A 21,306-nucleotide genomic window follows, 5' to 3' on the forward strand; every position below is an offset into this window, starting at 1 on the left:
GAATAGATCTTTGATGGCACCGTTTGTTTTTGATCGCACAGAGAAGATCCTGTTATAAACACGTTCATCTTGTTTGTGATTGGATGGTGTATATCTTGAAAGGTTTAGGATTCATGATTATAGGTATGTCATTTTGGACAAACTGTTTACATGTTAAAAAAAATTGGATTATTAATTTTTCTCAACTTGAAAAATATGGAAGACAATCTAATTACTACTAACGGCGACTCATTGTTCTTTACCTACACATTTGCAGCCATTCGCCATTCTATATTACCTAAAGTATTTCTTTAATTCAGAGTTTTACTCGAGGGAATCATGGTGACATATTGGTAAAACAGTTGTACCACAACAATATGATGTTTGATTCCAGACCCCAGAAAGATTCTAGGTCTTTCTTGGTGGGGTTTGCATGTTCTCTGTATGCATCTGCAAATACTGCAATTCCCTCCAAAAAAAGAAGAAGAAAAACATGTTTGTCCAGGTAATATACGACTCTGGAGCGCCACTGGCTGAACGTTTAAGCATGCCTGATTGAGACTCATGTGATGGACTGGCAACATGGTCTTTTTGGATAAAGTGGGAATAGATTAATAAAACATTAATCATAAAAAATAATCCCTTTAAAAGCAAAACCTGCTAATTATTATTAACCAGAATTTGGGACGAATTGATTTTGCAGTTTTTCTTCTTTTGATTGAAATATGTGACTTGTGTGCCGCAAGTTGAGTTCTGGCAATATCTGATTTATTTATTTTTTTGCACGCTTCCCCCCCCCCCCCTAATAACAGATATGTCATCTGTCATTTCTCTCTGATCCAGTTTCCATGAAGGCACAAGGGCGAGTGAGGATAATTTCACGTTTCCATCTGAGAGTGGAAACAAAGACGAAAAGAAGACTGAGGAGGAGAGGGGAGGGCGACGGGAATGAAAAAGTTGGTTTGGAGAAACCACAAGGAAAAACAAAATCCATGAAAAGAACAAAAAGAAAAAAGAAAAAAAAAGCTCTACCATCTCTCTGACTTCCTCCCAGGATATCCCAAAACCACAGAGATTAGTGAAAAAGCACACAAATCTGTCTTTGCCCCCCCCCCCCCGCCATCATTCCATTGAGTGTGACTCCCGAGACCAAGTCCGCCGTCTCTTTCCACGTCTCCCTATCATTCTCTTTTTCTATTTTCAAATCTCATCTTTCCTCTCTCATGATTTCCCCGACTCTCAATACTGTTGCCAATCCCTCCACTCTTCCCTCGATGTTCACTAAATTTCTCCATCTCTTCCACTTTCTTCTCCTTGATCTCCCTCTGACAGAGCCATTGTAAATCATTTGGAACTAATGTTATAAATTGTGTAAGCCTGTGTGTGTGTGTGTGTGTGTGTGTGTGTGTGTGTGTGTGTGTGTGTGTGTGTGTGTGTGTGTGTGTGTGTGTGTGTGTGTGTGTGTGTGTGTGTGTGTGTGTGTGTGAGAGAGAGAGAGAGACATATATAGTTTGGCGTCTTGCGTGGATCTTGACAGCCAACTGGAAGTCGCGTGTGTGTGTATGTGTGTGTGTGTGTGTGTGTGTGTGTGTGTGTGTGTGTGTGTGTGTGTGTGTGTGTGTGTGTGTGTGTGTGCGTGAGTGTGTGTGTGTGTGTCCTGTAACCTGTCTGGACAGTAGATTCATCCCAGGCCCCTCCACACTCTGAGGACTCCCCTTCTTCTACTGCTAAGGAAGAAATAAGAGACAAAAAGAAGAAGAAGAAAAGAGCATAGTTAGATTTTTTTTTTCCCCGTTTTCTATATGTCAAATATACTCAATATCAGAAATGGTCATTAACCCTTTAATTCCCAATATGCTACTCCACGACCTCTGCTAACATAACCGACAAGACAAGATTCACCAGCATGGCACAAATCCATAACATGCACTTTTCAGTGCCAACAAAAACCGAAGCACTCACAATTTTAGAGACATAAGGTAAAAGTAAATCCAGACTGTCAAGCCATGACAGTGGTAAAAGAAAAGAAAATAGTTAACAAAAAAAAGGGGGCCTCAAAGTGTTTTAGCGAAGGATCGCATATCGTTTTAATACCAAGGTTATTCTCTGGAATTCAAGATTTATCCAGATCACTTTTCTCCAATGTCAGGTCAGAAGTAACAGGCAAACATTTGTTTGATCTTGTTAGGAAATGATACAATAAATTGATTAAACTAAAACATTCCTGGCAGCTTTTCTGATTATGAAACTTGTTTTTAATAAAATTGCCCAAAAAAATTAATTTCTTGCATTCATTCTTTTTTTTTTTTTTTGGTTTATTCAAAAGGCAAACTGAATTGTTTGGACATATTAGGCTTTCTGATAGGTTTTAAATAATTACAACAGCTTTGTTCTTTTAAACTAAATTTCAAAGAGCGGCTAAAAACCAATAATTGAGAAATTAATCATTGGATGAAGCATTACGTAAAATCATTGTTAGTTTCAACGCCAGCCGCACTTCCTCGGAGCTGCCAAAGCAAACTGGCACATGCTGTTCATCTGGCGATGCTGGTTTGTGGTGTTATTTATTTGTGAACAACAGTAAATCTTCCAGACTTTACGCCGAGTCTTTTCATAAATCTAAAAGCTTCCACTGGACTAATTCACTGAGACAAGTCTCAGTTGGTTCTGTGAGAGCGCGTTCGTACTTGGCAGGTTCGGTTTTGGGTAAAAAAAACACCAAAAAAAACTGAATTGTGACTGCTCGGTTAGTGTCGCGAGTGGGACTCCTTGCAGAGAGGGTCTCTGAATGCTTTGAAAGACAGCAGCTCTTATGTCACCTCCATGAGAACGGCTGTCTTCTTGTCTTCTTCTGCAGTTTCGATTCTCTGAACTCTTAACAAGTTTGATTATTAGTCTCGTCAGTTTGCACTAACTTTGACACTGTTTGTTTGATGTTCTCTTATTTTCTCTCTTTCCTGGCCCCAGAAGCCTCAAAGTGTGATACTACTGGAGATTTCCTCCTGTTAAAAGAAGATTTTCTTTTCCATCCATCTCTATGTTTACTAACTGACATTTGTATGTACTTCTAAGTATGTAAATATCAGCATAGCTAATTAAAAATGTAAATTACAGCTCATCACACATCACAACAGAATAGAAGCTGCCGGCCATTACTATATCATTATTCGCCATTGTCATATACTACTCACATTTTTATATATTTTCCAGCCATTCTTATATAGTTGTCATGGCTATCAAATATTGACAAACAGTCAAACACACAGTCAACACATTCAAACTGAACACTTTTCCATTAACCAGATTCCTATACATATTTCATAATATCCACATATATGAGTTGTTTTATTGGATATCAATTCATTGTTTTATGATATATATATATATATATATATATATATATATGTCCTGTTATTAGTATAATAGACCACATCAGATAAAATGGAAAGAGTAAAATTACTAATTATAATTAGTAAAGTTATATACCATTGTTTTCTTCATGTTTTTCCGTTTCATCTTTAGATATTTCCTTACAAATTACATCGATGATAAGACTATAATATATGTTAGAGGTGTGTTGGTTACCAACACACCTTTCAAACTCAAAGCCTTCAACGAAAACTCTTAAACATTTTCATCAACTAAGGAAAAGTAACATTAACTTTACTACAAGTACTTCAGCATTTAACCAAAATGTACCAACTTATTTCATTAGAGTTAATTGCTTCAATCTTACTTTGAATGCATGAAACGTGATCACTCCGTTAAATAAAAAAAAAAGACATTTGAAGTGTATGTAAAAGACATTTATTACATCCCCCGCTACCATAAAAGTAATTGAGGACATGGGGAATATGTAAGCCAGTGCATTCATAGATATTTAATGAGTAACCTATATTTAGGTGGAAAAAATAAGCTAAACTATGCACAATTGTTTAACATTTTACATTAAAGTTAAGTGTGATGAGGTGACTACAATGTAATTGCCAATAGATAAATAATACAGTTCAAGCATGAAAATGAAGCAAGTAAATATATTCCCACACTTTTGGAGATTGGGAAAGTTTTGTCGCTATGATATAAGGTGCTAAATTATTTTGTGCACATTTTATGAGCTTATGTTAAAAAAATTAGATGATGGAAAATGAAAAAATGGAAAGAAAAATGTTTATGTTTTCTTTTAGTATAACTGTCTTATGTAAGCTCGCCAAACAGGTAAACAGCTCAATTCCAATTGATTTGTAAAGGTTTACATATTCCTCCATAAATCTCTCATTATAAATTAATTCATATAGTTGCAGAGCAACACGGACACAAGTCATTCTCGCAAGCAAAGATCTTCCAATTCATTTATTGAGCACCAAAGAATCTATCCAGATCTGGAGTACAAAATTTGCAGGAACATGAAGAAAGAGAATTATACAAATGTTGCCAATAATCATGAAGATTCTAGATTAAATCATCTCCGTACATTTGCCCAAAACAATCGTTATCCTTGATAAACACATGTCCTTTAACACGTCTAGAAATAGACCCAGGAATCAACAAACCTTACAGGAATGACAATAGTTTGAGATGTGTGACACATTCACAGGCAGAGCTGATCAGAGCTGGAATGTGATACCGACTTCCTGGGTACAGCAGGAAGGAGGGAAGTACAGCTGGCACACAAACAGGAACTGACCGGAGCCACCACACAATGGGATTTCCTCCCCCCCCCCCCCCTCCTCAGCAAGCAATGCATCATTTCTCACTCGCACACCTCCGTCTGTGATCCTTCAAAATCCTTCATGCTCATCCTGCTCTCAGCGATAACCTCCTCCGCCCCGCATGCTCCTCGCTCCACGTCCTCATCGGCTCCCTCCTGACCGGCCCCCGTCCTCACAAAAAAAAACCTGAGCCAAAGGCTCCAATCAAAACAAGAAGTTATAAATCACTGAAGTGTTCCGTCGAAAACAAAAAACAAAGTATTAAGGTGTGTCTTCATTCGACTTGAGCGGTTGCGGTTACTTGTACACATCTAGACGTTTTCACATTTGTGACGCAGCGACTTTACATTGGCATTGATTTATGCAGCTAAGAAAATAAGTTGTACAGACGAGAATTAAATCGTCTATCTTCTTGACCCCCTTTATCCAATTCATTGTGAACACAAACATGTTTTCAGTCTGGGTAAAAACCAATTAACAAAAAGTGGGAAACAAATTCTACAAATGACTTGTGCAACTGTTGTGACTCTCAACATGACAAACGTTTATCATAAAGCGCATGAGACATGTCAAAGGCACACAAAACAATGGGAAACTAAAACATCTGACACGTAGACGCTAAAGTCGACCATGTGTTACTGGCAAACTTTGAAATGGGAATTGAGGGGAAGGAAGAAAGCGGTGACGAATCAAAGGAAGCCATGCAGCAACAAGTCACAAGAGTGAATCAATTTCACATGAAGATGAGAAACATTAACATTTTTCTCGTAGTTTGTGTCCTGGTGACGTCACTGAATTAGCAAGGTTAACATTGCTCACAATTAGCCATAGTGTGATGTTTCAGGGCTCCCGCTTCAGGCTATAGCAACACACATAATGTATTGAGTTATCAATGAAAGTTAAATACCTACATTTGAAGGTTAGAAATCTTTGAAATTTCACTTAAACAATAAAGATTGGACGTAGAAAGAAAAGATAAATTGGAGAAACCTTTTTCTGGGCCTTTTTCTCTGTGATTTTTCAGAAAATAATCACAGGGATAAAGTTGTGGATACAGGGAGGTACTCTTGTTTATTTTTAATAAAACTTGCTGTTTCAGAGCTTGTTTTAAGTAATATAGAACGTGAGGCAAGGATAAATTGAAAGCGGGTAAACATGCTGTGATATTAAAGAGAGAGTAGTAGGTGTGAATGCAAAAAAATGAATGCAGAGCGACGGTCACCAACTGCAGTTTGTCTTGGAAAAAAGGTTCACGTGACATGAGAGGTAATCTCATGATGAAAGCGTGAGTTTTTGATTAAAAAAAATATATTGTTTATCAAAAATATGAGCTCCAGCACTAAACTGGATACTCAGGTGAGTATAACTTCAACAACAATGCTTCGACCCTGAATGCATTCATGAGAAAAGTCTGGTTTGTTTAGATGTGTTGTGGCTTATCTGCAGTCAGACGTCTTTAATTGAGGCTCCACAGTTGTTGGAAGTAGACAAAAAAAAAATGGTTTTCATACAGAAAACCGCATTCGAACTTCAACTTATTGAGTTTCATCTGGTATAAATCAATATAAGTGACTGAAACTACAATGGTTATAGTTCAAGGTCGCTCTGATGTCTCAAAAAACAAAAAGCCATTTAAATGGTAGTTTTGATCACCAAGCCTCCAGCTTTTCTTCCAGTATTTGTGGTTGTGGATTTAGAAGCACATAAAATTTTCCTCTGCACCCAGTCAATGTTTGGTTCCCTGAACTCGCTCCAGAAATGCACAAAACACTGTTCCTGGATTCAAAGACCTCGGTTGGAGTGGCCACTGGCAGCTTGCATTCTGAACTCAGCCTTGAACGTTTTACACATGACTGAATATTGTTAGTAACTAACAATGCGGCGCGATGACTTCATTCTCAAACCCAAAGCAAACAACAGACAGGGATTTCTATCCAGCGCAGCAACACAAACAAACACGTGACTGACAGAATTTGCAACACAAACATCTCAAACAAACATGTGCAGGATCCCGCTGCTCCATCCATGTTCGCCGTGTTTCTCTCAGAATATAAAAAGGAGCCCTTTTTGCTCAAAATATGTCACACAAATGCTTCTTTGTGAAATTTCACTGAAGCCACCGTGCTCTCTGCAGCCAATGTAAATAGAGACTGGGCAGCCGTCTTCTCCCCAACGCCCTGTCCTTAATATAAATAATGGAAAGGTTAATAATGATCCAATTAGGTACGACTCAAAAACCTCAATGAATACTCAAAAAAGAAAAAGGAAAAAGACGATATGATGAGGATTTAAACTACAGAACTCCATCACATCTTCACAGTTCTTGAGCAGCCTCTGAGTAATTCATGTTGCAGAGGAGTCTTGCCAAAAGAGAGCCAATTACTGGAGAGCGAAAGCATCAAAACACACATCTACTTGTTCCTGAGGTGTTTGTCTGCAATAGTCAAATTTATTTATTTTTTTAAGTGAATGAATGCAAAAGAGAAAACTATTTTTGCTACAGGAACAAATTATGAGAGCTGAACCAAAACTGGACCCAGAGCGAGGATGACTATAAAAAACCACAATCACTTTGGAGCTCAAAAAAAAAAGCATTGCTCTGTTTACTCTTCTCTACTAAAGCATACAGAAACTAAATGTAGCTCCATCTATAATTAAAAGCAAAGTGGCTTACAGATGTATGCATTTTCTTCAAAGCATGTATATATGCACGTATGAATAGTTGTAAGGTCCAAATGTTTAGGAAATCATAGCCAGAAATGTGACAAATACAACGTGCTGTATATTTCTAAAAATATTCTTCTTATATGTTTCCAATTCAGTTTGGTGCAGATGCTGAACCAACTTGAGTCATTTTCTCACTGACCTTTGCAACTTCCTGATTTTAAGGTTAGTGTGAACACGGTTAAGAGGGTCAGCTGGCTCATAACTCCTCATGTTGGCAGCTTTACAAATAACAGACGTGGAAAAATCACGATAAAACATCATCATATTGCGTTCAGTACCATTGTCAAGTGGCAAGACGTTTTGAAATTTGATGAAAAAGAAAACGCCGCTGAAGTGGAAGGATGCAGACAAGAGCTTAAAGGGGGTCTTTATATATTACACAGCTTTTCAACAATTTCACATGGGTCTCGTTGGATGGATGGATGGAACAGTTTCAATGTGTAATTTACATTAATCAGCTGAAAAGGCAGGATATACGTTTCTTCCATTGGGTTTTTGAAAAACACTAAATTTCCTCAAAATCCAAAGAGACGAACCAGGATCCAGACTCAAGTCTGAAACATCCCTTTGAGTATGCAGGGTTGGAGATGGTTCTGAGTAGCAGATGTGGACCACAGAGTGCTAATAACACACTAATAGATTCCTGGACAAGCACATATGTGCACACAAGTGCGCGCACACACACACACACACACACACACACACACACACACACACACACACACACACACACACACACACACACACACACACACACACACACACACACACACACACACACACACACACACATACACAGATATGCACTTGAGACCCTCAGGACTTTGACTTAAAGTCTGTGTGTCTGCTTGAACAGAACCGCGCACGCATTGAGACCTCCCACTGTGGCCAACATAGCTGCCAAACACAGCAGAGAGAAACATAAGAGAAGCTATGAGAGGAGAAAAGCAGAAAGAAAAACAAAGTATTTCCTCCAAAATACCTAAAGAATATTACCTCTTAAAGAACTGCGCTGTGGGCTGTGTCATTAATGCACACAATGACGCCTCAAAAACATGTAATGCAGGGGCATACGTGTGCTGATTTAGAGAGAAGGTGGAAAAATTAGTCTCTCTAATGTTTGCAAACTGTGAAGACTCGGGGTCCCGTTGCTTGTGTCCCAGCATACATCTCGATACCCGGACAACGTTAAGCGAAACTGAAGAGAAGAAGAATTTCACTCCACCTACACATATAAGGAGCTGCATCACTCTTTTCAAGTGTTTCGCTCCCTCCCGAGACTGCCACACTGCCTGGCCCTGTCTGCTTCTTGTCACTAGAATTCTTCCAAACACAAAAGGTGAAAAGATGACAAACCTCTTTTATTCGGATGGTTCAGAGTGGCTGTTCAGAAAAAAACCTGAGAAGTAGTAGTGGTGGTAACTCTGCCTCTGATAAAAGCCCATTTTTCCTGATGAGACTGTGGGGAATACACTGTGTTTCATTAGCCAAGCACACATAGCTTTATTTAGATTCCCATATCCTCCCTCTGTCCCCCTCAGAGACACACACACCGTTACTGTGAACCCTGCACACACACCGGGGGGTCGCTGGGGGGGGTGTGTGTGTGTGTATGTGCATGTGTGGGAAGGGTTAGGCATGCTTACAGATACTGCAAGGATAAAAAAAAAAAAAGGAGAGAGGGGAAAGCATGTGCAAGACAAGAGGGTACACCTGTGATGAGTTTGAACAGATTGAGATTGGCTTGTGAGCGTTGCAGAGAAAGGAAAGGCACAATTACAGAATTCAAGGTACAGTTAATACTGTATGTTGTTTTCACTAGTTTCTTTGACGCCTACAATATGTTTTTCATTTCTGTTCATACTCTCTAGTTTGAGGGATGTAAGTTGGAACAATAAGCTGATTTATGGCACAGCAGGAGCAGAGTTTCAATCTTACAAAAGTCCCTGCTTGCAAATGTTATGCATGGGCACAAGGGATTATTTGTCACTCTTATAAAACAAAATATGCCAATTTGCAGGGAGCAAACTTCTTATTTCTTAGGATGTTCATGTGTTCTGTAATTGAATTTCTTCAAACAAGGTGGCATCTTATTTCCAGAGCACACAGAATCGATATCAGGAGAATCTCGCACAGATTTAATGTCTATATGTTGCAATTAATTGTGATATTGATTTCAGGTGATATCACCAATCCCCATGAAACACGGTCCCACGCTCACACAAAAGGATTTATGCACGCACAGGAAGTGGCGCACCTGTAGGCAAGGCAGTAATTACTGAGAGAGCAAAAAGGCGAAAGATCAAACATCTCTCACGCACACACACTGCAGAAATGAAGCGCAAATTAAAACCCTGGAGCACGATACGAGTGTGACACAATGCAAGAAGGAAGCTGCAGGGAATCCTTGGTGAGCGCACACACTCACTTTGCTGTTAACCCTTGAGAGAGCAGAGTGTATTGAATGTGGCTTTTACACGTCTTTTTCAGCGAAAGTGCGAAATTAAGTTACTGTTAATATAAACAAGACATTTCAAATTAAAGTTTGGTGTAAAAAAAAAATAAAAAAAAAGTCTTGCAGATGGCGTAAGTATGATGACAGCTGCTGATGTATCTTCACTAATGTGGTCCGGAGGTCAGCCTCGACCAAAAGTGGTTGAATGTGAATGCGCCTACAGCAGATGTTAATGGTGGATGTGATGTAAAGGTGTCTGTGAAGGGTGGATGTGAAAATACAGTGCATCACAATGGGTTTGCATATAAGGCTGCAAAAGGGGAGGAGCTCATGCATATGGGAGGCAGGGGGTCATTGTGTGTGTGCCATGAGGGAACATGGAAATCTCTTCAAGTGGCCCAAACCCATATTTATGGTACAACACTTGAAAATACCCAGAACATTTCTAAATGACTGCAAAACAAAGAACAAAAAACATCTTAAAATATGACCGTTCTGCACAGTCATGATCAATATATGGGACGGCTGAAACGTTTTGTCTATAAAAGGTTTTTAGGCAGTTCAGAGCGCAGCGTGCGTTATGACCAGAGTGTGTAAATGTGATCACATTACCTCAGCGCTAAGCTTTTTTTTGTATCATCTAAGTGCAAAATGTTAAGTTGTTTTTGCTCGTAGACGAAAATTAAATGGCATTGCACGTCATATCTGCCTGATCTTTTAAACCCTTATGTGCCTCCTCGTAGTTTGCATTCTCAAAGTACCTCTTTTCTTTTAAATTTCCCAAAGGTTAAAAATTTTAAAGCAAGCAGTAAGCAAAGTAGACATGCTGGGTGATAAATATACACACAAATTATACCCCGTCCACGGCCACCCCAGTTCTCTACAGTACAAGTTGATTCAGGGTGGAAAACAGGCTGTGACCTGCTTCTATTCAGCTTTCCTAACAATGACAGATTTCAACCACAGGGGAAAGTTTCTTACCAAAATATAAAAAAAACAAAAAAACTGTAAAAACACCCAAAAAAGGAGGCTAATTGTCATTATTAATGTTCGGATACAACAATGAGGAGTGTGTGCTGTTTTAGTTTTCAGGCATCAGTGTGAGATCAGAGCAGAGAGCTGCAAAGTAGAACAGCAAAAAAGTCAAGATGTATTATCGTCTCCGCTGTGTTATCAGACAAATATTTACACAGTTGTCGTCATCAATTATCCAAGTGCAGACAAGATCAAATATACTTAAAGCAGCCAGGAAGTCAAGCAGTAGACCACTCATACTCAATTGTATTCTTTATTTAATCCACTTGTCTCTCTTTGTGCTCATTTTTTCAACCTTTCCATGTCCATAAGGCTCTCTCCATGTTTTCTGGCCATTGTGTCCCCGTCAAATACTCAACGAGTCTGATTTTTTTGACAACAGTTTACCCAGCATGCTTTGTTCCTACATTCTACCAATTACCAATTTTCCATTTCTTCCCTGTGCCACTGTCTACTTCCTTCATCCTTCATCAGTTTTACTCCCTTCTCCCACATTCCACTTTCTTGCACCTTCTTGTCTATCTTTGCATCTCCTCCAGAAAATCCTTTGTCTTTTTTTTCTCTTCTTCTTCTTCTTCTAAACAACACATGCATGCACGCACAGTATCAGGGCCATTTATTCCCAAAGCAGCCCAAGGCTCTGGTGTTCCCAGATCTCCTTGACGAACGGGTCACTGTGACCAATCGTACATTGGCCAGGCCACACAGAGAGGCGGGACCTCGGTTGGTGTAGCCAATGACAGGCGGGCTCAGTTCCCAGAGGGGCCGTCTGATTGACAACCGGTGCTGGACAGAAGTCAAGAGGGTAATTGTCATCTGACTCCCCTTCTCTCTCTCTTTATCTGTCTGTCTCTCCTTCTCATCATTTTTTTTCTTCACTCCTCCCTTTATCCCCCTCTCGTACCCATTTCGCCCCCCCCACAGACGGTTTTCTCTCTATAGCTCTACACGGACTCTCTCATTGGCTGCCCTTCCTGTCCCTCAGGAGCGACTTTGTGACGCCACTGGCCGAGGGTTGATGCCAATCTACATCCCCAGCCCGCCCCCTGGGAGCACCCCCTACTTCAATGGCCTAAGAGACACACACACACACACACACACACACACACACACACACACACACACACACACACACACACACACACACACACACACACACACACACACACACACACACACACACACACACACACACAAGGGGACAGGGACAGAAGCTGATTAACCAAATACTTTTATCAGCAGTAAAACCGCTCTCTCTGCCTGCCTGCGTTCTGAACAAAACAGCCTTAAAATACATAAACACACACACAGACACACATCCCCAGCTCTGAGCCAGTGGCCAGAAACACCAGGCTAGTCTGAGGTTTGGGACAGTGTGTGAGCATGTGTGTGTGTGTGTGTGTGTGTGCGTGTGTGTGTGCTGCGTGGTTTTGTTTGTGCGAGTAAAGGGACAGAGTTAGCAGAGGGCTTAGATGGATGGCAGCGAGAACGAACAACAACCACACAAAGCCTGGCGGACAAGCTCCATCGCCCTCTCTATCTTTTTCTCTCTCTCCACGGTCTCCGTGTTCTACTCTTCCTCTCTCGCCACTCTCTCCCTCTTCGTCCATCCAAAATGTTTCCATCTGATTATGTTTTTACAGCTTTTGCTGTGCTCCCACCTTCAGTCGTCACTACTTTTCCATCTTGTCAATCTTCTTGCGGTGCGGCCCAACGTTCCCCCTGCTTTCACCCGATTTGACCTTCACTCCTTGTCTTCAGTTTTTGTTTTTTTTTTGTATATAAGGTCATAGTTGATTGTAAAAACATGGTCTGTGGTCAAATTGAGTTAGCTATGTAACCTCCCCAAAATCCTCGAACGTACGCTCAACAATACTGGACAACGTAAGCGCACGTGTGTTTCCTGGCTTGTGCACACAGAGACTGACTGTGTTAACACAGGTGCACGATTCCTACAAAAATGGTACAAACTCTCAGTTAAACAGAAAGAGCTGCTCATTAAAACACAACTGATTCACCTCTCTCAACATCTAAAAAGCAGAGCGCTCATTCTCACTCACACACAAACAGACAAGCGCAGAGTTGATGTTCAGGGCCAAACAACACAGCTTGAGATTAAAGAGCCTCTCTGATCTGACATTTGTTTTTCTGTCTGTCAGAGAGTGTGGCGGGGAAGAGGAATCGATAGCAGCGGAGACGTGTATAGGAAAGAAGCGAAACGAAGCAGGAGGAGGAGGACGACGAGTAAACAGAGAAGCAAAACGTAAGCGCCGTGCAGAAAGAGGGAGCGCAAAGTCGGAGAGTCGAGAGGAAAAGGTGAGGCGGAGGTGACGACGAATGCGCTCGTGAGGAAGTACGAGAGGTGAAGGAGGGCAGCAAGGAGAAAATACAAGGAGTAGGACAGAGTGAGAAAGAGAGGGCAGGAGGAGGAGAGGGAAAGCATTCCTCTGGAGTACCTTGACTCTGGGGAGGCCTCCAGAAATAACTGAACTAGAAGTTCCCCCAGCAGCCTGCACTCACCATTAGAGACCCACACACACACACACACACACACACACACACACACACACACACACACACACACACACAAGTCAAATAAAGACAGAGTTCAATGATAGAAGACTGAGCTGCAACACGCTCTGATGTCATCCGGAGGAGATGAGACGAATTATGGAGGTACAGCAGTCAAAGTTCATGCATATTAACACACACACACACACACACACACACACACACACACACACACACACACACACACACACACACACACACACACACACACACACACACACACACACACACACACACACACACACACACACACACACACAGGGCTTGAGGGTGGAAGGGTAGGGAGGGATACATAATTGCCTTCTCTTGTAGTACAGGCTCGGGAGTGCTTTTTGACTGAAGACACCAATTTCACGCTAAGGCATTATTTAGCTTGATACAAACTTGATTAGGCTTTACAGAAGGAGAGAGAGAGCGAGACAAGTGGAGGGAGAGAAGGGAAGAGAGAGAGGAAAAGGGAAATAAACAGCTTTGTGTCATGCCGCATCGCTGGCGGACAGATTAACTCGCTCGTCACGCTCCTTCTGGGAGTAACAAGAAAAATATACACACAGCGCGTGTGCGCTCGGAGCGTGGCTGGTTGTTTGTTTGTTTGAGTAGACGTGCAATCAAGCTACTTATAAAATGCACTTCCTATTTTTGAAAAGACCCAAAATACCGACACTTTTCACAGATTTCATCGTATGATTGTCCGACACTGACTACTTCTTAATCGCCTCTCTCCTCGAGTCATGTTGGTGACATCACCAACATGGTCCCCCCACCACAAAGATCAGCAGAAGCATTATGGTTTCAGAATCTTTACTGAACTCTTAATACAATCTATTAGCGCTTTGGCAGTAGCCGTGTTTCTATTTACACTGGTTGCAGGTTCTTCACAACGTAATTGAACCATGTCGACATTTGCCTTGCCTTTCCTCAAAAACCAACCCTGTGACGTCGACGGCATGTCTGACCCTGCTCAACATGACGATTAAACACATTCACACTAACCCCAACCCCACCAAGCAGGGTTGATGACTCAGTGTGAATCTTCAGCCTATACATTTTACAATGCCAACATGTTGAAATGATCGATATGATTCATCGGTCCCTCATGTCGGCCAAGAGACATTCAGTAGTCGACGACAGAGATGGCATCTCTTCATTGTGTCCACATTTCGTAGATTGAAATAGAAAAAAAATAGGGTCAATGTCTTTCTTGTTGTTGATCTACGGTATGCCCCTAGCAAATGACGCCCCGTCTAGGAAAGTTTGCAATATCTGCAGTTTTTGAATGTTGCTTTAAGACCTCATGTACGCAACTTTGTTTTTGAGTGAAAACGGCAAACGACTGTTGAATTTTGGCTGTTTGTTCACATGACCAATGGCATTGGGAGCACTGTAAATAAATAGTCGTTCCTGAAAACAGCTTCCCGAGTGCAACGTTTAGTCTGCAATACTGTCACCAGTACACTATGGTCCAAGTTAATAGCTTTTAAGCACATGTGAGTTGTTGGGATATTTTTTTAAACGGGGCTTAAACAGGGTTCAAAGACGATGCTACAGGCAATGTACACTTAAGGTTAAGTCACACTCTAAACTGGCATCCCATTGGCTCAATGTACCGATGTCAATAAACAATTATTCCCCTCGCAAGGTATTTATTTGTACTAAAGTAATTACCTTTTTTTTTGGAGAGGGAGGGAGAGGATAGGCAAGAATAGGAGAGGAGAAGTAGAAGCTAGGTGTGCTACTCCCCAGACTGCTTATCAACTCCAAGTGTGAGGCAGACAGTACTTCTGCATTTTTAAAAACGGACCTACACTGACCAACACGCACACACACACACACACACACACACAACTCATCATACAATCTCTTATTCTCTTTCTACTCTGCCACTGTCTCCCCTTCTCCATTCTGTCTTGATACGGGCATGAAGCTTTTATTAGAACCCGGGCATACAAGAGGAGACACCACCACCAACTCTGCAGAACAAGTAAAGTCACTCTGGATTTTCTGAACCTGCTCGTGCGCTCACAGAAGTGTGGATTTGTTCTCCCAACTTTAGCAGTTCTCGAGAAGAAGAAAAAAAAATGCCTGGAGTCTTCTTATTTCAAATATTTTCAAACTTCTGTCGACGCCATAATTATTTGGAAAGCTTCAAATTTAAGATGCAAGTTTGGTGCTACTAAAACTGAGTCGATATTTCATTCAAAACTAAAAGTTGAGGGGCGACAAACTACATTTTCTTGAAATCAGTTAAAAATGCTATTTTATTTTTCAAACCGCTTCTATTTCTCTTGCAGTGTGGAGTCTCTCCTTCTTGCTTCCTCTCACACACACACACAGGCCGTCTTGCGCTTTTGCTTTCTCCTGCTCTCACTCGCCCCATTGTAAGCCTCACCGCAGGGTGCCTCTTGCCTTTTGACTGGGAGGTGAATGGAAAGAAGTTAGAAAAACCAACTGAAGACGGGAGTGCTAAAAAGAACCATTGGTAGGTCTGTCGCGGGGCGCACTACAAAGACCCAGCAGAGTGTTGAATAAAAAAGGAACACAACACAAGCAGCTTGTTCAGCTGAAGACTCCACGCTCTGAGGACAATGCACATTAGTCTGGGTCTATGTTCTGTGAGTGGCCGTGCATCTGCATACAAATACATGCGTTTGCTTACAAGAGCAGACAGCAAAAGGCAGACGGGGGAGAAAAAGCCGTCAAGCACTAAAACTCAAATGTATTGCGTTTTGGTTCCTTTTATTGGGATTAAAACTAAAATTGTGTACTATAATTGCTGGATGAGTAGCCACATAGCTATCAAAGTGGGAAATGTATCTTAAGATTTTTCCATGAATGGAATTAGATGCAAGGCAGATCTTTAGAAGATAAGATGTGCTCAAAATCGTTGCTTATTTAAGAGCCTGTACAGTTAATAAAGATATAGAAAGAATCATCATGTTGTCTAATACCTCAGCCAGACAGGTGACATTTGACCTGGTCTTATAGCTCAAACTCAGGAGGTCAGGAGAGGTCAAACCTCAAGGCCCAACTCACAAGCATGCACACACAGACACACATTTCCCATTTCCCTAAAGTCACCCTTTCATCAACAGCAGTGTGTGTCAGAAGGAGAGGGAGGGTTACCCAATAAATATATTATGCATCAGCCAGGTGTGCAGAGGGGCACAGCTAATTGCCCCCACCACTAATGTTTAATGTACAGAATAGGAAAGGGTGGGGGTGGGAGGGGGTTGTAGGGGGAGGGCGGAGAGGTGGCGGTTGGAGGGGCGTAAGGAAGGAATGATGAAAGGATGAATGAAAGGAAAAGATTGTGGTGGAGATGGCAGACTGGGAAGGGAAATACCCTCTTTTTGTCTAAAAATATTAATGATACTATCTCATAACATAAATATGTTTAAAATGCATGTATGCAATACATACATTGCAATGCAATCCTGTTTACTATTTGGAATGCACAATTTTGATGGTTGGCAGTTGTCGTTTTCCAACTCTTTTGTTTGATTACTAATGTCAGTCACAAACACTGCTTTTCAATATTTATATGATGTACGGGACTTAAGTGTTTTGCCAAATGAAAAGGTTAGCATTTTATCTATTGATCGACCACAGTGGAGACAATGACTATTAAAACACGATAATAACATATTTAAATACTTTTAATTGTATATCATGTGGGCATAAGTTAATTCAAAGCTACATCAGATACTCTTGAGATAATATGGTCTCAAGAGGGTATAAAAGTTCAGTTTTTTCAGTTTAAATATCTCTCCCAGGATAAACTTTGATACAAAAAGCAATCAACTAAAAGCAATAGCACAATAAAGTGAGTTGCGCTTTTACAAATCTCGTAAGAGAGAAGTATAATCAGTAATAAAAAAAACTACAAATATCAAGTTTGTTCAAGGTTTTGTACCTAATAGCGACCTTTATTGTAACCGTAGCATTGTGGATGTTCAGACTTGTTGCCAAGAGCTCATTTAACAGAATATTAATTGTTTTCACACCAATTACCCACCTAAAAACCTAATAGTCGGTATAATGCGGATAAAATATGGATAAACACACACTTTGCAGGTGAAATCATCAGTGACAGACAAAGGAGTAATGTCTTGAGGATCTCAACCTCTTGCGTACATACACACTGGACGACTTGTAGGAAACTAAACAGGGTCCATGTCCTGGGAGACTATCAGGTGGCCGGGGGATAACGGGCTTGGCAAGCATTGTCTAAATCGTCTGCATGAACCGAGTGTGTGTGTACATGTGTACCGTCATACCAGCATCATCTTTCTCTTCTTAAAGGCTGAGAGGGTGTGTGTGTGTGTGTGTGTGTGTGTGTGTGTGTGTGTGTGTGTGTGTGTGTGTGTGTGTGTGTGTGTGTGTGTGTGTGTGTGTGTGTGTGTGTGTGTGTGTGTGTGCGTGTGCGTGTGCATGTGCATGTGTGTGTGTGTGTGTGTCTCTCTCTCCAGAGGGGTGGGTGTATGTTAAGGTCTAGTGAGTTTGCAGCTGATAAACGAGGCTAGCTAAGCCGCTACAATGGCACAAGTCCTGGCCCATGACGGCCCCATTCGCTCTCTCACACTCACTCGTGCACACACACACACGCGCGCGTGCATACACACTCTCAAAACATGTACATGCACAACCACACCAGGCTGGCCTCAGATAAGGAGTTGTCGCTGGCATACACACACCTCACTGAGGGACTTCACCCTTGCTCGACACACAGATGAGTTCACACTCACTCACACATGGACACACACTTTGCACAATGAAATGCTAACCAAGCCTACCAGATGATATGACCTTCTCCCATCCAGTATTTCAAATAAAATCTCATTTTTGCGGCTCATCCTGCTGATGAAGGGTTACAAGTCGGGACTTATCAAGTCCGACTCTTTGAACGTTGCCGTTCACGACTCCGATATCACTGTACTTAACATCCCAGAGTGTTAAGTTGATTACCGAGAGTTTTTCCAAGGGTCAAAAAGATCATTTAACCGGCACACCAATGAAACACAATCGGATGTCAAACGTAAACACAGCAGCTGCTGGTGCAGATAGACAGACACTTGTCTTTAATTAAACCTAATCAATCACATTTGACAACTTCACTGTAAATACAAGGGGGACAGCTGTCCTTTAAGGCAGTGGTTCACAACGTTTTTTTCTCTCCGCTGAAGAAGACCCCTCTCTAAAATCTCTAGTTTGCCACAGTGAAGCAAAAAATGAGAGAGAGAGAGACAGAGAGAGACACATTCAACATACCCAAGCAGGAGATTCCAATCTCATCCAGATTGCATAGAGTCAAATAGAAATAAAGGAACCTCACAGCAGGGAATCCAGTTTTCCAACAATCCAAAGACATAACGTGCTCAGGATGCATCCTGCACTTCACCCCATGTCTGCTGAAACTGGTAAAATGAAGAGCCGACTTTGCTCCAAGTTGCACATAGTGGGTTTGCAGAAAACAAACATGGACAATGAGCATCAATCCAAATTCTTGGTGGCCTGAAAGCCAACTTCTAAAACTGTATACATTATTGGTTTTACCGGTTAAGAGAGGCAACAGAGTCTTTTTAACCACATTTTATATTAATGTGCTCTTTAAGCATAGCATCAAATTAGAAATGAATCTGAATATTTGTTATTTTACTAGCCCTGCTTTCTATACCGTATACTGCGTCCCAATTTTGCCCCCTAACCCACTTTTAGCGCCATACGTTTAGAAAAGCATATTTTTTGATGAACAGTACAAACTCACTTAACAAATGTATATTCTTGCATTCAAACCACAGCCATCGTGCTCAATGAATATGATAAGACAGGTTTGAAGTGGTAGTAATCGTGCATTTGTGTTGAATATAAATGTTAGATATGAGAGGTATTGTTAATTTTCTGAAGTCGTGATGAAAGCTGTGGGAAGGCTGGTATTCACCCATCCATACTTTAAAATCAGCACACCTTGACTCCTTTCCTGTCTCCAGTGAAAAAGGCATATTCTGTTTAGTTATGTTGTACACTTTTCCCAATCGTGTGGTAATTTGGTTCTAATTGAGTGCAAATCCACATGAGTCCATTACATTCAATGCATGGTACTGCTGGGCTCCACCAATCACCAATTACATTGGCTTGTTTTGTCCCATTAAAAAAAAAAAATAAAACAACTACCAAAAACTCAAATCCACCCCCTGCTGAGGAGTCAATGGAATTTCGAACAAAGCTTTCAGAAAGCCATTTAATGGTTCAGCAGCCCTTAATGCAAAGCCACGACAGGCTTTTTGTACAGGCGCAACTCAATGTGCCTGTACAGGCGTCGATCGCACTGCCGTTAATACTATTTATAGCTTCACAAACAAAAATTTAGACGTTCACTTTTTGTGCATTAATAAAAAGGAAAACACGGCGCGTTCCAACACTTACACACTCAGATGTACCTGCGAGAGAAAACATTGTTGTCTTGAAGTAATCCAAGCCACATGTGCAGGGTCAGCGAGTTTTATAGGAGCCAGTCGCCCTATGACTGTCTCTGCGCTCTGCCAAAGGGTGACATTAAAAACTACTCTAATGGTAAAGCCAGATGGGAAGAAAGAGGCAAAGGAAGAAAGAAAAATAGACGGCAGAGCGAGAGTGGATGAGAAATGAGAGATTAACTGTACTGTATTACACACACCGCACAATGTTTCATACGGCCGCTGCCGGCATTTATTAGGATGATGTTAGGCTTTTACAAATAATAAAAAAGGAACATATGGTCACCGTGTGCGCCCACGTGACCTACTGTTTGCTCCATTTCCTTTAGCCTCTGTGGGAGTGTCATAATTAGATTGAAAAACTATCAAATTGGGTTGTAACTTGATGACATTTCTAGTCACAATTAATTTTTACCCACATTTGGCGGCTTGGCAATTGTTAATTTCAAGTCTTGAGCAGTTAATTGACAATAACTTTAACTCCAGGCAATGAATAATTACTATCCCAGAGTTTCTTATTAAATTTAAGTCGCATACTTACAGGGATTATTATGCATCCTTAACCAGCGTAATAAAAGTATGATGCAGCCGGGTACGGCTGAAATCATTCATATATTATGCGATGAGTCACTCAATATAATTTGAAACCATTGTGATAATACATTGTTGGCAGTGGGTTGTTTTTTACCCATTTCTTTGAAATTACAGTTCCGCTTTTAACACAGAAGTTCATGAAATCAAGCAAACGTTAGCAACAGCTGATCAGGAGTCGGTCTAAACAAATGAGCCGGAAATGTGTTTGTATTTGATTTTTAAAAAAGTAGATCCAGACTGAACGAAGGTGGACGTGCAGAGATGAGAGACGAAAAGAGAATGAGTGAGGTAGAAAGGAGATGGGAGTGGAAATTATGTCATTAGCCTGGTAGAGCAGTGCTCAACTCACACTTTATTCCTCCCTCCTATAAAACAACACTCAAAACAAACCAAATAAATGCTAAAAAGTAAGTGCTCCCTTCATGTCCCTCCTTCTCCAATCTTCCTGTTCTCCTCCATCTCCCTGTCATATGCGCTCAACTCCCGTTTAATGTCCTGCAAATGAAGCGGATTTATTAATGTGTAATTAAGTAATAATCATCACTACATAATGCATGAGAGACTCAAGGGGCTAAGAGCTAAGAGAGAGAGCGAGAGAGAGAGAGAGAGAGAGAGAGGGAGAGAGCGAGAGAGAGAGTGATAGAGAGAGAGAGAGGAGAAGGAGATAGCATTGCGAGGCTGCTGGAGCAGACAGAGAGGGAGATTTTCGCTGCCTCGCCTCGCTAAAGACACACATTAAAAACGGATTAATCCACTGAAATAA

The 21,306-nt window shown here is 41.1% G+C and overlaps 1 protein-coding gene across 4 annotated transcripts in view; it reads right to left on the reverse strand.

Annotated features, from left to right (window-relative positions):
* The window catches only part of znf423 (zinc finger protein 423), a 158,162-nt gene that overhangs the window by 131,605 nt on the left and 5,251 nt on the right, over positions 1–21,306 (reverse strand). For 2 of the 4 annotated variants that reach the window (XM_080504949.1, XM_080504947.1), the window contains exon 2: positions 1,644–1,706. The exons of 1 other annotated variant lie outside the window; for it this stretch is intronic. In XM_080504949.1, the coding sequence (XP_080361075.1) occupies positions 1,644–1,706 (63 nt within the window). The remainder of the gene's footprint in view (positions 1–1,643; positions 1,707–21,306) is intronic. One more of the 4 variants, XM_080504948.1, reaches the window with a different exon arrangement.

Source organism: Blennius ocellaris (assembly GCF_963422515.1).
Source record: "Blennius ocellaris genome assembly, chromosome: 11".
Lineage (NCBI taxonomy): Eukaryota > Metazoa > Chordata > Actinopteri > Blenniiformes > Blenniidae > Blennius > Blennius ocellaris.